At 48.6% G+C, this 17,507-nt stretch overlaps 1 protein-coding gene across 2 annotated transcripts in view; it reads right to left on the bottom strand.

Annotated features, from left to right (window-relative positions):
* The window catches only part of LOC129403278 (leucine-rich repeat-containing protein 37A3-like), a 129,490-nt gene extending 114,335 nt beyond the window's left edge, over positions 1-15,155 (bottom strand). For both annotated transcript variants that reach the window (XM_055129876.1, XM_055129875.1), the window contains exons 1-2: positions 15,030-15,155; positions 9,607-9,853 (exon numbers count right to left, since the gene is read on the bottom strand). In XM_055129876.1, the coding sequence (XP_054985851.1) occupies positions 9,607-9,771 (165 nt within the window). In that variant the 5' untranslated portion in view covers positions 9,772-9,853; positions 15,030-15,155. The remainder of the gene's footprint in view (positions 1-9,606; positions 9,854-15,029) is intronic.
* Between the last annotated feature and the right edge of the window lie 2,352 nt (positions 15,156-17,507).

Below are 17,507 nucleotides of genomic sequence, written 5' to 3' on the forward strand. Positions count from 1 at the left end.
TATCCCAAAGAGGAACTGAAAGAGCCATGCTTGGAGTATCATGTTTCACTCAAGTGAAAGAAGGAATCCGGAGTCCAGACATCCGTCAACGGTCAAGAATCAGGGACGATGTCTCGTTTGTCAAGGCGTCAAAAATCAGATGGGCCGGACGTGTAATGGGATTCAGAGACAACCACTGGACTAGAGCTGTTACTGACTGGATTCCATGGGACGTCAAAAGACCGCATGGCCACCCACCAATGAATGGCCACACTTCTTTGTCAAAACCCTGAATGAACGGTTTGAGGCTCTTTGTGTTCCTGGAGTGAGCAGATATCATTGGGCTACACTAGCACGTGACAGAGACGAATGCAGACATTACTGGAGCCCGCTTGAGCAAATTGAAGATCAACAGGATGACAAGTGATACATGTGATATATACATATATATATATGTATATATAAAAGCATAGGAGGCACAGCCTTTAACAACATGTCAGTAAGCTCTTATTGAAAGGCTTAATGGTGCCTGGGGGAAATACAACAAACTTCACATACTTTCCTCTAAGGAAACTTTTGGAGCATTTTCAGCAGTTGATTCAGAACAAACAATACAAAATGAATTCGTTCATTTTGCTTTGGGCCTGGGGTTTGGGATTGGGATGAAAACATCCAAAATACAGTGGTAGGAAGGTGTAATGGTGGTGGAATTGGTGTTCAAATATTGAATATAGTAAAATATTGTGAATTACTCTATAAAATTAAATTAAAAATAAAAACAGAAGCTTGAGAAAGATTTGTTAGTAGCATAGATGAGCTTCTTTCTCCCTAAGATTCAACTACCAGAGTCTGTTCCAGTTCTTTCACTAACAGCCTGCCTTTGACTGAATATCCTAAGCCTAAGTGCCATAGATTCTGGGGGAAAAACATTTATATTAGTTTATTTCATTATCTAGATGAAGATTTTGCTGGGATAATGGAAGATTACACATGATCTATACTTGAAAGATTACTTTGGAACAAAGAAGATTGTTATCCCCAAATAGGAGAAACACTGTTCCCATCCCCATACCCCTGAGCTTCTTGGTAGGAAGACAGCTCTAAAATTGTGAAGTTCAAGGTTCTGTCAGGGTGATAGTACAGCAGGTAGGACACTTGCCTTGCATGTAACCAACCCAGAATTGACTATAGTGTCTCTATAAGGTAAGGGAAAATAAAATTTCAAAAACAAAGTTAAATTAAATTTTAAAAAAATACACCAAACCAGGGTGAGCTGTCCCTTTCACCAGGAGGCTGGCAGCAATGAAGGAGAGAGACAATCAAAATTGGTGGTGAAGATATGTAAAACGTACTGTACCTTTTAGGTTTTTTTTCCTTTTTGGGTGACACCCGGCGATGCACAGGGATTACTCCTGGCTTTGCACTCATGAATTATTCCTGGTGGTGCTTAGGGAGCAATATGGGATGCTGGGAATAGAACCCGGGTTGGCTGTGTGCAAGGCAAATGCCCTACCTGCTGTGCTATTGCTCCAGCCCCTGTACCTTTTAGTTTTTAACAATGTGATAGTACTCAAGAGACTAACCAGAGGGACCAGAGGGAGAGTTTAATAGTCTGGGGCACACAGTCCATGTTTGGGAGATGCACATTCCATCCCTGGCAGCAGAGGGTCTCCCCCAGCCCCCAGTCCTAGCAGCTCCAGGAGCCACCCCTGAGCACTGAGCTGGGTGTAAGCCCTGAGCACCTCTGTGTGTGCCCCCTAACTAAAACAAACAAATGAAAAAGGTTAAACCTGGAATTAAACTGGATTCCCATTCTGTAGATAGTCTTGGTATTCTGGTCACTATTTCTTTTGATGTACAGAAATTTCTTGAAGTAGCATTTTGTAGTTTTCTTTGTATAAGTCCTTTACCTCCTTCATTAAGCTGATTCCGAGGTACTTGATTTTCTGAGGCATGATTACAAATGGGATGACCTTTTTCATATCACTTTCTTCTCTCTCGTTATTTGTGTATAGGAAAGCCATGGACATATGGGTATTGATTTTATAGCCTGCGACTTTACATGTTTACTGCTTCTAGGAATTTCTTGGTAGAGGCTTTAGGGTTCTCTAAATATAGTATCATGTCATCTGCAAATGATGAGAGTTTTTTTTCTTCCTTTCCTATTTGGATACCCTTAATGTTTTTTTTCTTGACTAACTGCTATGGCAAGTACTTCCAGAACTATATTAAATAGTAGTGGTAAGAGTGGGCATTCTTGTCCTGTCCCTGATCTTACAGGGAAGGATCTTAGTTTTTCTCCATTGAGTATAAAGCTTGTCGTGGGTTTATGGTAGATGGCTTTGAGTATATTGAAAAAGTTTCTTCAATTTCCATTTTGCTGAGACAAAAACAGTCTACACAATGGGAAAGGTTATTCACACAATGCCCCTCTATAGAAGGGGTTCATATCAAGGATATAAAAGGCACTGGTTGAACTCCACAAGAAGAAAACATCCAACCCCATCAGAAAATGGGGCAATGAAATGAACAGAAGAAGTCCTTTTTCTTCTTCCTCAAAGAAGAAATCTGAATGGCCAAAAGACACATGAAAAAATGCTCTTTGTCACTAATCATCAGAGAGATGCAGATGCCTACTGGTTCAGCCTTTCAGGAAAACAATAAGGACACTTCTCAAAAACTAGAAATCAGTTCCCACTTGACACAGCAATAACATTTCTGGGAATATAGCCCAGAGATGCAAAAAGGTACAGTAGAAATGACATAGGCACTTGTATGTCTATTGCAGCACTATTTACAAGAGCTAGAATCTAGAAACAACCCTAGTGCCTGAGAACAGACCACTGCTTAAAGAAACCTTGGTATATCTACACAAAGGAATATTATGTAGCTGTAGAAAAAAAATGAAGTCATGAAATTTGCATAGAAGTAGATCAACATGGAGAGTATCATGCTAAGTGAAATGAGTCTGATAGAGAGGGACAGACATAAAAGGACTGCATTCCTTTGTGGGCTACAAAGTAACATAATAGGAGACTAACACCAAAGGATAGTTAAGTAAGGGTCAGGAGACTAACACTAAAGGATAGTAAAGGTCAGGAGCACTGCCCCAAGGCTTGATAGCCAATCTCATGCTCTAGGTGAAAAGGTAGCTGGGTTGGAGAGAGGAGCACTAAATAAATAATGGTTGGAGGGATCGCTGGGGATAGTAGATGCATGTTGAAAGTAGATTATGGACCAAACATGATGGCTGCTTGTTACATGTATTGCAAACCATAACAACACCCAAAAGGACAGAGAGAGTAAGAGGGATTGTGTCTGCCACAGAGGCAGGAGGTGGGAAGGGGTTGGGTTGGGGGTGGGGGGAGGGATACTGGGAACATTGGGGGTTGGGAATGGGCACCAGTGGAGGGATGGGTGCTTGAACATTGTTTGACTGAAATGCAATCATGAAAGTCTGTAAGTCTGTAAATGTACCTCACGATGATTCATTAAAATAAAAAAAATTAAAATAAATAAATAATTAATTAATTTTTTTTTAAAAAAGCAGATAAGAGAAGTTTAGAAGTGCATGTGTTTGCAAGGCCCAAAATGAATCTAAACAAGGGAATGAGCAGACTGTGACTAGAGGGGGATATTGGAGCAGATTATATAGGAGCTTGTTAAGGAGTTTGAACATTATATAGGTAGTGAGAAGTCATTTGAAAGTATTAAGTATAAAACAACCCACATTTTCTGTTTTAATATAAAAATGAAAATAGAAATAAAAACAAAATGTTAAGTAAATAAATAAGTACAAAAGAAGTAAACTGGATTCCCCCAATATTCCACTTTACATGCACTGAGGAGAAATAAAAACATACAGACACAAATATAATTGCAAAAGTGGCAGAGGAAAGTCCATCAGCCAGTGATAAATAAAATGTAACCTGGCCGTACAATGCCACCTACACAGGAATGTCAGTCGACAATAAAAGGGAATGATGCTGCTCCAAGGCTGAGCCTGTCATGGGGTGACAGTAGGGCAAGTTGTATGGTTCATGCCACTATAAGGGACCCTCCTGAACAGGCCTGACTACTAGCAAAGTGGCTGAGGGAAGGCCACAGGCCAAGGGCAGAGAGAGAACTGGAGAGAGACTGGTAATTGAAGGTGTTTCCTTCAGCGGGGGGATGACAAGGTTTTAAAGTGAAACTGTGGGGTTCAAGAGACAGCTCAGCAGGCTACAGAGCTGGCTTTTCACACAGGAGGCCCAGGCGGTATTCCTGGCAGCTCTGAGCCCCCAAGTGCTGCCAAATATACATCCTGGAGCAGTCTGAGTGTTGGTGGGTGTGGCCACAGGACCAAAAGAAATTAAACTTTGGTAATGGCTACACAATCCTGTGAGTCTATTCAAAAATTAAATTTTACACTTTAATTGGTGAATTAGAGCCCAATAAAGCTATTCTTAAAATGAAGGGCATGTATGTATGTACATGAAAGTGCTAGCAGTGAGGGCCAGAGGGAAGGGATATGGCTCAGTGGCAGAGCACAGGCTTCTAAGTGTGAGGTCCTAGGTTCAACCCCTCGGATCACATATGCACACACACAAAATAAACATGTTAAAGAATTATAAATCTAAGAAGTAGAGTTGGAGTGATAGCACAGCGGTAGGGCATTTGCCTTGGACCCTTCTGAGCACAGAGCTAGAGTAACCCCTGAGCATCATTGGGCAGCTGCCTTCCCTTTCCCTGGCCCAGCCATCTGGAGCTGACCTCACACTGGACCTTTTCCACCAATGCTCAAGTCAAATCAACAACCACGGAACATCTGTCCCTTTGACTAACACACTGCTACATTCTTCCTTGGAGGTTAGTGACCTGGGCACTTGTTCGTGCCCATTTTGAGAGTTGGCATTATTTCCCTTGAAATATAGAGGGGCCACATAATTTTCTTTCATATATTAAGCCTTGTACCCATTTTGGTTTCTGAGCACATGTGATACACAGTCTGAGGTAACACATTTACTGAGTCACAAAGTGTTTGCAGATTACACAAAGCTTTCAAAATTTGTGTTTTCTCACATCCTATAATTTCAAAGTTGCTAACCTGGTTATGTGGTGCTAATGAGAGGCTCTAATTGGAAGTTTCAGATTTCTTGATTTTACAAAAAAATAGTGGGGTGGGGTGGGCAGAGACAGTACAGTGGGTAGGGGGCTTGCCTTGCATGCGGCTGACCTCAGTTTGATCCCCAGCATCCCATATGGTCTCCTGAGCATCACCAGGAGTGATCCTTGAGTACAGAGTCAGGAGTAACTCCTGAGCACTGTTGGGTGTGGCCCGAAGAAAACAAATAATCAAATTAAAAACTTCAGTAAGGGCTGGAGAGATAGCTGAAAGACCTGTAGTATTTGCTTTGCTTGTAGCAGCTCCAGGTTTAGTCCCCGGCACCCCATGGTATCCAGAGCACCACACCAGGAGTAAAAACCGAGCACCAGAGGAATGTGCCAAAAAACACCCTAAGACAGTACACATTAATCTATTTGGTGTTAAGTAAAATCACAGAGTTTATTTTCTATGCATCCTTTACTGCTACCTGTCTAATAAAGTTTCAAGTTCTCTTTCAAACAGATGGGTCACTATAAAAGATCCATAATTCTCTCTAGGAATCTTTACCGGTTTCCTGAGAATGGGAAACGGCAAGGGTGTGGCCACCCAGCTGAACTACTGGGTCCTGGTCTAAGCTCACAAGGGCCCATGCAGGGTTCTCCCAGGAGCTGTCTAGGGCTGGTTCCCTTGGATGATCAACACACTGGACTACTGCAGCGATACTCGGCCAACTGGTCTGCACGGGCCAATGTTAGGGCTCATGCCATGTGGTGAATGAAGCATGAGGAACTGGGACTTATAAATGAGTCCCTGTGCATGCAAGGCCTGTAACCCATGACCACAGAGCTATCTCCCCAGCTCAGGACTAGCCGTCTTTCAAGTGTCTAACCACATTATTAGACAATGTGGTTCCTTTGTCTTTTGTACCCTACGTGGCAATGCTCAGTGGTTACTTCGGACTCTGCACTCAGGAATCACTCCTGGTAGTGCTTGGGGACTATATGGGCTGTCGGGGATCAAACATGGGTTGGCCATGTCACAAGACAAGCTCCCTCCCCACTGTACTATCGCTCCAGTCCCTGAAGAGTGTGTGGTTCTAAACCTGATTCATGTCGCAGAATGAGATTTATATGAACTGTTAATTTAACATGGGCTAAGGGGAAAATAAAGGCTCAGTGAGCAAAGTGTCTTGCCTTAGGAAAGTGTCTTGGCACAGATGAGCCTCAGCACGAAGTCTGTGGTCAGATGAGCATTAGCTTCCCCCAGGGCTGATATGTGTTGACAGGACACACCTACAGGAAGTGTCTAGCACTGTGTCTGCCTCATCTCCTCAACTCACACCCAGAAGCCCGGGCTCCATCATTGCCAGGCAATGAATCCCAGCACTGGGAGGGAACCCAGGGCTAATGGGGAAAAGGCAGGGACCACTCAGAGTCACTAGCTGATTCACTTCATGGGGCCCTTCAGCCCCGCCCAGAGCTTGCCCAACTCACTGGGCTTGCGGGTGAGGGAACCACGATGCTCAGTTCGGCTCCATCCTCCCGAGGTTCTGGCTGGCTGCTCCCCTGGCAGGCTGCGCTGGTCAGCTCGCCCACCAGACCCGAATGCTGCTGGCATGGAGTCCTCCCTGCAGAGACAACAGGGGGAGTTCCCAGTGGTGGCAAGTCCGGGAGCCACCGTCTAAGGATGCTCGGAATTATCAAATGCTTCCTTTTCAGCAGGTCCAACTTCAGGGGGCGGGGGGGACTCCAAAGAATAATAGTGAGTTTTTGTTGAAATATTGAATGTCATCAAAGTAAAGCGAAAGTAAAGTGAAATTTATCAGCTACATAGGCGGGGTGGGGGGCTGAGGGGGGCGTGGAGGGAAGGTTTACTGTGGTTCTTCGTGGTGGAATATGTGCACTGGTGAAGGGATGGGTGTTCGAGCATTGTTTAACTGAGATTTAAGCCTGAAAGCTTTGTAACTTTCCACATGGTGATTCAATAAAAAAATAAATAAATAAATTTTTTAAAAAAGAAAAGGCTGGGTCAGGCAGGGCTGAACTGATGTAATGGGGTGTGGACGGGGCGGCACAGGATTTGCTGCTTCCTGGGTTAGTTGGCAGGTTGGCACAGAGTCCTTCTGGGCTTTGCTGAATTCTGACAACACCTTTGGAAGTTTTAAACAAAAAAATACCCTGTATGACAAGTTGCCCACTAGGATGCCCACCACGGAAATCGTAAGTAGGGAGATATGCTGCTTTGTGATCTGAGCACAGAGCAAACATCTCTCTGAGTCCTCCCCATGGGGACAGGCCTCCTCCCCCGCAGTCCCTCTGCTCCCCCAGCACAGAGGACAGCAGGTATGAGAGCTGAGAACCTCGGGCAAAGGAAGCTGACAGAGCAGAGACAAAGGATGCGATGGGAAAGGGAAGTAAGTACCTTTGAACTCCTAAGCAGCCTAACTGTGGGCCTGCAGTTAGATCAGAAGCCCAGGCCCCAAGACTCCTTCCTGGGACTTGGAATTTGGTCACGTGGGGACCATTTTATTCTCAGAGCAGTGAGGTGCTGCTGGTTTACCTCTGTGCTGTGGGGACAGAGTGCATTTGTTTCCTGGTCTCTGCGCCCAGAGCTCAAGGCTTTTCATGTGGGCACAAGTACAGACATGGGGGAGGGCACCACTCAGTCCCCCCCCAGGGGGTTTGAGCAAGGCCTTCTCTCCTCTCTGCATGCTTCTGGGGCCACAGGGAGCCAGTGTCCCTGTCTCTGTGGACGCACACCCTTACACATTCAGGCACACGAGTCTCCTTCTCAGCCTTCTAGAATGGGCACTAGGCTAGTGTTTTCTCTTCCCTTGTGGAGGTTTCTCTTATTGTAGGGCCAAGAGACAGTAGCCTAACGGTGGCCCACATCTGCCCCTGTGGCTGAGAGTGCAAACGCCCAAATGTGGGCTCATGGGAAAGAAGACTTTTATCTGATAGTCTCCTAGCTGAGCTTTACTCTGACCTACCTTCATGAATCAGATCTTTCAAAACATCCTAGTCAAGAAGAGGTGATTAGAGGCTGGAGCCATAGCACAGTGAGCAGGGCATCTGCCTTGCACACTGCTGACTTGGGTTCAATTCCCCCAGTTCAATTGGGGGCACCCTAAATACTCCCCCACCTGGAGTGATCCCTGAGCACAGAGTCAGGAGTAAACCCTGATCATTGCTGAGTGCAGCCAAACAAAACAAAACAAAGGTAATAGGGGATCACCTACACATTTATGGTCAGCTTTTTAATCAAGGGCACCAAAATATCTGGATGCCAATATTTTTGTTCTTGTTAAACAAATTTTGGTTTTGTGCTGCTGACGATAAACCAACAGGAGGGTTTGGAGTGATAGTACAGTGGGGAGGGTGTTTGCCTTTAGTGTGGCCAACCTGGGTTTGATCCCTGGCATCCCATATGGTCCTCTGAACACTGCCTGAGTGCAGAGTCAGAAATAACCCCTGAGCACCGCTAAGTCTACCCCACCTCCAAAATAAATAACTAAACAAATAAAACCAAAAAACGGGAAAGACAAAAAGAAAAATTTCAAAACAAGTTTAAGAAAGTTCATTTAGGGAGGGTAAGAGTGAAATGGTCCTGGGTCTATATATGTTGTAGAGGAGGATTTTCAAAACATTTTCTACTTGTCAATTTTTGGCAGTTTTTTGTTAGTTTGTGGGCCACACCTGGCAGCGCTCAGGGATCACTCCTGGTATGTTGAAGTTCAAGCCTGGATTGGCTGCAAGGTATGAGCGCTACCAGCTATACTATCTTGTCATCCCAACTTATATGTTATTATCAGAAATTATATAGTAAATGTTGGTGAAAATCTTAAACACTACAACATATACTCCAAGGGCTGGAGAGACAGTACAGGGAGGGGTTAATACACTTACCCTGTATGTGGCGAATCCGGTTTGATCCCTGGTACCACATGCCCCCCCAATATCACTGAGGACAGAGCCAGAAATAGCCTCTGAGCATGGGAGGGTGTGGCACAACACCCTCCCCTTCCCTGCTGTGCATTTGTGTTAGTGCTCCCAACTTCTTAGACTGTAGCTCATGAGCCCTTAGGGTAACTCACGGAAACTGAATGTGAGAGGGTTGTGAGCATGTGGGCCACAGGAGAGTTATTATTTTGGGGGCCTTACCTGGCGATGCGCAGGGCTGACTCCTGGGTCTGAGCTCAAGGATCACTCCTTGCAGGGTTCGGGGAACTGTAGAAGGTGCCAGGGTCAAACCTGGGTTGGCCATGTGCAAAGCAAGTGCTCTCCCCGCTCTCCTATCTCTCTGGCCCAGGAAAAGCTTTCTGAACTGAGCACTCATTCAAAATCAAGCTCCTCACGAACCCGAGGTGCTTCTGGCAGCACTTGCGCAGGGTGGCATCTCAGAAGCCAAGAGGGGCGGCGAGTGGAAAGAGTGTAAGAGGCCCCCTGTGTGCTCTAGAACTTGGCACTGCTGGGGATTTTCCCCGCACAGTGATGGCTCCACCCCCACCCCATTTTTGCCCCCACCCCACAGCCAAAGCTCACCTGTGGGTGATGGCTTTCAGAGGAGCCAGAAGGCAGGCTGCGACAAGGGCTTCCACTGAGCATGCTTCTTCCTTTCGTCTCCCTCCTCGGCGAGGATGTGCTTGGTGTGCAGACAGTGGATGAACATGGCCTCCAGGGCACTGTACACGGTGTTGGCGTCGGCATCCTCACTCGTCACCACCGTGTCCCAGGACACGTACTGCTTCTGCAAGGCCTTCATGGAGCCCACAAGCCTCTTCTTGATGACCTGGAGGATGGCGCAGACAAACACGAGGTTGGTGGCACCCCTCGAATGCCACTCTGTCCTCCACCAAACACGGGATGAGACACACCCACAACAACGCTTTGTCCTGCTGAACTACTGAACTAGCACCACTTGAGGCTAGAGGCACAGAAGGAAAAATCACACATACACACCACTCAGAGGAAGCCGCTGTTTGTTAGGTTGTTTACTTATTTGGATACGGGGTGGAGAACGTGGATTTCAGGAGGCCCAAGGGCCCCTCCAGTGATTCTCAGTAACTGGCATGGCAGTTCAGAGCGAGGGCCTGAGGGTCTGTGCTACCTGTACTGTGCAGTGCTGGGCATTAGCTGGGTCACCCCTGGATTCTGGGTGCCACCAAGCCATGCCCACTGATGCTGGGAGGCTAGGGGTTCTAAGAATGAAACCTAGGTCAGGTGCACACTAAGAGTTGCCCTAACTGCTATACTCTGTTCTGGTCCCAAGTAGCAATTAAAAAGTTTTTCAGGGACTGGAGCAATAGCACAGCGGGTAGGGTGTTTTCCTTGCATGCGGTCGACCAGGGTTCGATTCCCAGCATCCCATAGGGTCCCCCCAGCACCGCCAGGAGTGATTCCTGAGTGCATGAGCCAGGAGTAACCCCTGTGCATCGCTGGGTGTGACCCAGAAACCAAAAAAAAAAAAAAAAAGTTTTTCAAGGGCCAGGGAGCTATGCAACAGAAGGGGCATAACCTTCACAAGCAGGAGGCTTGGGTCCAGCCGAGCACCACCAGGAGTAGGCCCCAACACCCGCCCGCCACACCCATCCAGGAATAGCCCTTGAGCACCACCTGTGTGGCCCCACCAAAAATTACCCAACAAAATGTTTTTTATGCTTCCTCTTTCCAAAGCTTCCAGAAAATGGGCTGCCAGGATGACTTTAGCACATGTAGTAGCACCAGGGTTTGGACTTGTGGCCTCAGGAGCTTGTGACCTCATTTAGGCTTTAAGCCACTGGACCACCTATAGCCCTTGGTGTGTGTGTGTTTTTTTTTCTTAAACAGAGGCTATTCCTGTTATGCATCGCTGGGTGGGCCTGAGAATGTTTTGGGGATGCAGTGACTGGGCTCAAAATCAGGGCCTTAAAGACAAGAGCTTGGCCACTGGCCACCTTCTCTATTTCTGAAACATGGGCTTAGAGCCACGTGGAACGGGGATTCAGAGGCAGACTCCCTCAGAGGGACTGCTCCGGAGCCTGGGGAATGCCTCTAGGCAGGGCTGAGCTTTTCACCTGATGCTAGACCTAGACTGCAGAGCATCAGTAAGAGGAAAAAGTACTGCATTAGAGCCAGAAAACTAAGGAAAGACAGGCATTTCTTTCTATGGTAAGAAAGAGTCCAGGGACCAGGTAAATAATAGAGCAGGGCTGACCCTTGCCCTGCATATGATCTGAGCCCTGCAGGAGTGATTCCTGAGTATAAGCCGGGAGTAAGTCCTGAGCATACGCCAGATGTGGCCCCCAAACAAAATACAGGAAAGGATTCTAGGGCGTTGGAGATGCTCAAAGGGCTGAGCACATGATACCTGGCATGTACAGGGCCTGACAATCAATCCTCTACACCGCATGCAGGAACTCCGGCGCACCGCTGGTGGAGAGCAGCACTGCTGGAGCCTCACTCCCACCCAAGAGGGAGAAAGACGTGAGACTGCAGAGGCCTGAATTTAGTCCGGCTGTGCCTGTCACCAGTTGGAACATCTAGACACTTCAGGTTCCTGAGTCCCAATTTCTATCAGATGGAAATAAATTTCCTCATCTATAGCACTGAAATTACTACACTGAGGGCAAGGCTGGATTTTTTGTTTGTTTGCATTTTGGGGTCACACTCGTGATGCACCGGGGTTACTCCTAGTCCTGCACCCAGGAATTACTCCTGGTGGTGCTCAGGGGACCAGATGGAATGCTGGAAATTGAACCCGGGTTGGCCACGTGCAAGGCAAATGCCCTACCTGCTGTGCTATTGATCCAGCCCCATGGCTGGAGTTTTTAATGTACTTTTCTGTCCTCCTCATTTGGCACAGTTCCTGGTACATGGAAGCTCTCAGTAAGTATTTGCTGAAAGAAGAAATTAAGTGGGGCAGAGGTGATGGCTCAAGGCCTTTGCATGTGGGGGACCTAGGTTTGATCCCCAGTACTGCATGAACCCTGAGCACCACAAGTCTTAGGAGTAGCTCCTGAACTTTGAGCACTGCTGAGTGTGGCCTGGAAATCAAGAATAAACAAACTTGAAGGAGGGCAGGGGAGACAGTTTAAGTAGGTGCCGGCACCATATGGCCCCCTCGGCATGCTGTTCTGATGGTCTGAAATCACCGAAATATTGCCATGGTGCCCTGCTAGCACCTCTGGGCTAAGCATGAAGAGCATCACAAATGGTTCCATGATGCGACAATTAATTTACAAGAGATGTTCAGAACTGGAATATCTATAGAAATAGAAAACATCTGCATGGCTGCCAGAGACCGAGGGAAAGGGGAAGAGGAGGAACTGCTACTGGGTGCTGCAGTACTTCTTTCAAGGGGGTGCAAATATTCTAAACTTAGATTGCGGCAACAGTAGGTGGCACAGTTGTGTGAATAAACTAAAAACCACTGACCTGTGTATTTCTGATGAGTACATGTCATGCCATATATGTACTCATTGACTATTTTAATATATTACCTTGAGAAGCATGTCTTTAAATCCTTTATTTTTAACTGGATCTGCTTTTTATTGTGGAAGTATGAAAGGCCTTTATATATTCTGGCTATGAGACCCTTTTAAGGTTTTGATGTTGGGCCAGAGACACAGTATGGGGGTTATGGCACTTGTCTCCCATGTGGCAGACTCCAATTCTATTTGCTCGTACCACATATGGGCTCCCAAACACTGCAAGAAATATTTACTGGGCACAGAGCCAGGATTGAACCCTGAGCAGTGCTGGTGCCCAATGCCCCACCTCCTCCCCCCCATGAATAAAGGATTTTAAATCTTTATGGAAGTTCAACTAAAATTTTCTTTCTACATTAGATAGTATTACTATATTATATAGAAGGTCCAATCAGGGGTCAGAGTGATAATGTAGTACGTAGCGCTTGTCTTATAAGCAACTGGCCTGGGTTTAACAACTGGTACCTTCTATGAGCTTGAGGCTGCCAGGTGATCCCTGAATGCAAAGCCAGGAGTAAGCTCAGTAAGCTCTGAGCACCACTAGGTATGGCCCCCAAACAAAAACAAAACAAAGATACAATGCTTCCTTCAGCTGAACTTCTAAGGGATAGTGTGGAGAGCCTCCACGGGACCGTGCTTTGTAAACAACGCCTGTTTCTTGTTAATTGCAACGTGCTTCGAAAATAACTCCTAATAAGGAAACAGGATGTCCTGTCACACCCACAAGGTGTAACTAGCCTATCAGCTGCAGACACTTGGGCGTAAACAAGCAGCGACAGGTATATAAGGAGGGAAGCTGCCTAGCTAGTCGGTTCCCCGTTGTTGGTCCCTCTCTCCTCGTTCCGTTTTTTCGTTTCATTGAAAGTCCCTGAATAAATCGTGGCAAGAAGGATCTCCGAGTTGTGTGTTTCTTCGCTGGTCGAAGCGGCGTGCGACAGGGTAGGGTAGGAATAGACGACGAAGGCACATATGCACCAGAAGCCTACTGCCTAAAGACTCAGTCCTTGTCAGGATGCAGAGCCAGCCAGTGGCTCTGCCCAACCTCTGAGGAGCACTGAGAAGGTGGCATAGCGAACGGCCTTCCGAGGAGAACCAGCCTATGGAACAGACGTCCCAGTGGCCAGGAGGAGAGAAGACACAACTGAAGCTCGAAGTTCTTTGCTGGCAGAAAGTTCTCAGAATTATGGAACATCAGCAAGGAGAGAAAGCAAGCTCAGCTTCTCCCAGGAAGACACCTCAGAATTTGGTTTCCAGACAATCCAAACATCGTTCTCACACTCTGCCTCTCCCAGGGAATGCAGGGCCCATGGAGAGGCCAGGAGAGCCCAGGCCCACAGCCACCAACAGGTCCCCTTGCAAGGGCCAGAAGGAGGTAGTCTTTCGACTACATGGAAAGGAATGGACATCATGTGAGAGGGGAGGCTGGGGGAGCACAAGGTGAGGAGCCTTAACATGTGCAGGACAACTCACACACCATTCTGCCACCACACAGTGGCATCTCCACTTCCCCAGGCCAGCAACGTGACTGGAAGGACTGGGTCCTGCAGCTGCAGTGGAGTGAGCGACTGAGGCACCAGCACTCACCTTCAGGGATTTGGCTGCTGCCTACCAGGTGGGTGGCCAGCACAGGGAGTCCAACACCAGTGCCAGACACACAAACCCCAGGACAGCCCAGGGAGACAGAAGGTGAGGAGAAACTCTGGCTACACAACAGGGGCGGCCCCCCATGCTAGCTGACCACTGGAGACCTTCAGGGGCCAGTCCAGCCAGCCCCCTTCACTGCCAGGTTGTGCGCAAGCGTCTGTATTTGGCTGCTGTGGGGCAGTGATGGGGGTTGGCAGAGGGCTCTGAACTTTCTCAGACCGCATGGGGACTGGGTCAAGGGGCGATGGGTGCGGAGCTGAGGCCGCGGGCAGAGGTGCAAGGACCTTGCTGGGTTTGTCATGAGACCGATGAAGAAGCGGAGACGGGGGCCAGGGAGAACCGGGAGGACACGGGAGTGAGGCGCTGAGCTCGGGCACATTTAAGGGCTGGTCCAGGTTGTCACCAAAGCGCTGGGCTCCACCGGCCACTCGCCTTGGCTGTGCTGGTAAACGTGTGGCCAGCGGAGGTGGAGGGGGGCTTGGAGGAGGAGCCCCTGGTTTTTGGCTTTTTTGGGGTAGACACCCGACAGTGCTCAGGGCTCAGTCCTGCGCTCCACACTCAGGAATCCCATACGCGATGCCGCGGGGGATCGAACCCGGGTCCCCGGGCGGGCCTCGGGGTGCACTGCAGGGAGCTGAGGGAAACTGGGCTAAGGGAGCCGAGCCCGCGAGGGGCAGAGCGGCGAGGGCGGCCCCCGGGGTCGCGGGGCGATGGCGGGCCGGGGTCGGGCTCGCGGGCTCGGGTGGGGAAGGGGCTGGCAGACGCCGGGCTCGGGGCGGGCGCCCGGGGGGATCCGCGGGGGCTCCCCGCCGCCGCGACGCTTCCCCTCTGCTCGCCCCCTCAGTCGTCACTCACCACAGGGAGCCGGGAGGCGGTGACGGGCGCTCAGGGCCGCGGCAGCCCCTCAGCTTCGCTCCGGACCCGGTGGCCGCCTCGCAGCCTCAGACAACTGGAAACAGCGCCCGCGGCGATGACGCAAGCACGTCGTCTGGAGGTCGGGCCACGCCCCCACGCGACGGCCCAATCGCGGAGCCCCGAGGAGGTTGAGGGCGGGGCCAGTCATTAGGGGCTTCGCCCCAGATCCCGGAGGAGCCTGAAGACCTTCCCCCTAGTGGGGCTTGCCACTGTCGCAGGTGTCTTAGGCTCTAGATCCTACTGGCTACCTTCCCTTGCCGGCCACCTTCTGTGTAAGGATCGGGTCGTCTGGGCTTCTGTGAGTGAAGCTTGCCCACTTGTGAAGCCGCCCGTCTTTGCTTTCCCAGGGTGTTGGCGCTGGGGACCAACAGAGCTCAAGCACCTTCCTGCCCAGGGGGCTCTCAGGAAAACGTGTTTTCCCTACTCCTTATAACAGGAGCGCGCCCTGAAAGCCCACCGCGATGTTTTATAGTCAACTGTTTGGCATCTGTCCCAAAGACCCAAGACATTTGCACCCTTCTGGTCTTTGCAGCACTATTCACAATGGCCAAAATCTAGAGCCGACCCAAATGTCCAAGAATTGAGGACTGGTTAAAGAAGCTGTCTCTATCTTTAAAGGTACATCTAGAATGGAATACTACTCAGCTCTAAGAAAAGATGATAGCATGTAATCTGCTGCTTATGTGGATAGATCTGGAGATTATCAGGACAGATTAGTCAGGAGAAGAGACCCAGAATAACCTCCCTGACATATAAAAATACGAATCAGTACTTTGGCTCCTTTTTCCGGGTGGGATGTGGAGATCACTCTCAGGTCTGTGGTTGGGAAATGGTCACTCCTGGCAGCGTTTCTGGGACCATGAAGTGTTGTGGATCGAACCCTGGCCTCCAGCATGCAAACTCTGTGCTCAGCCAGTGAAGGCAGTCTCTGCAGCCTGTGTGACCTTTGATGGCAGCCCCAACTTATCCTTCCCTGCAGGGCGGGGTGAGAGTTGGGAGGCTTCAGAATTCAACCCCAGCTCATGGACTTGGATGTGTGAGCTTGAGCACTTGAGCACTGGCTGTCTAGAGAACAGCCATCCCTTGCTCCGCATCCACAAACTGAGAGCCCTGACAAGAAAGTGACGGGCAGTTCACTCAGCACACTGACCTGCAGAATGTGCTGGCCCCAGGCTCCTTGCAACACACTCATTTCATATGTCCAGAGTGTCAGCATTGATGTTGTGCTCCTTTAGGTAGGTGATCAAATCTGGCTCACTGCTCATTTTCCTCGCTCTTGTATTCAACTTTTCCTGGCTTACAAGTGCACGGGTGATATATCAAGATGATTACTTTTCTTTTTGGGTCACACCCGGTGATGCACAGGGGATACTTCTGGCTCGCACTCAGGAATTACTTCTGGCAGTGCTTGGGGGACCATATGGGATGTGGGAATCGAACCTGGGTCAGTTGTTTTCAAGGCAAATTCCCTACCCACTGTACTATTGTTTCAGACCCCAAAGATCATTATTTTGGAGTAACTAGAAGTTATGAGTATCTTTGTTGGAGAGGGAGATCTGTGCTTCTTCCACTGCTACTGGGGTTCTTGCTGCCACAGATCTATCTCAGGTGGGATGGAAGGTGGGGTGCATGAGACTGGGATAAGCCCACTGGACCCAGGAGAGCCTCGGGCAGTACCTGGCTGCAGCAATTTTTGGTTTTGGGGCCACACCTGGAAATGCTCAGGGGGTTCTCCTGACTGCACTCAGGAGTCACACCTGACCGTGCTCGGGGACCATATGAGATGCCAGAGATCAAACCATGTCAGCAGCACGGAAGACAACCACCTTTCCTACTGTCTCTCTGACCCCTCTTAATTTTTAAAAAAATATTTTGGGGCCATACCTATCCAGGTCTTACTCTTGGCTCTGTGCTTGTGGATCACTACTGGCAAGGTTCAGGGGATCATATTGTAGGGTCACGGATCAAACTCAGGTCACTTGGGTGCAAAACAAGTGCCCTACCCACTGGTCTATTACTCCCATCCCTCCACCAATGTTTTCTGAAATCGAGGTGGAGAAATATCATCTTAGTCAACTACTGCTCACACATTCATCTTTACTCTGTGCCTCTGGGCATCCTGCTCACTGCGGACTGAGGGGTTTGGTTTGTTTAGCTTTTAGAGAAGTGGGGCTTCGTCCCAACCTGGTGGTGGTCAGAGGATATTTAATGCTCTGTATTCAGGGGTGACTCCTAATTGGGCTTGGGGGACCAGAGGTGGTGCTGGGAGTGAATTACACATTGGTCAGTAACCTGTAAGGAAAGGGCTCTCTTTCCAGCCTGGAAAACTATGTTTTTCATTGTGTTTGTGTTTTAAAAGAATACCAAGCCCCCCCCCAAAAAAAAAAAGAAAATTTTCTGCAAGGTTTTAAGGGAGGA

This window comes from Sorex araneus, chromosome 3 (assembly GCF_027595985.1).
Source record: "Sorex araneus isolate mSorAra2 chromosome 3, mSorAra2.pri, whole genome shotgun sequence".
Classification (NCBI taxonomy): Eukaryota; Metazoa; Chordata; class Mammalia; order Eulipotyphla; family Soricidae; genus Sorex; species Sorex araneus.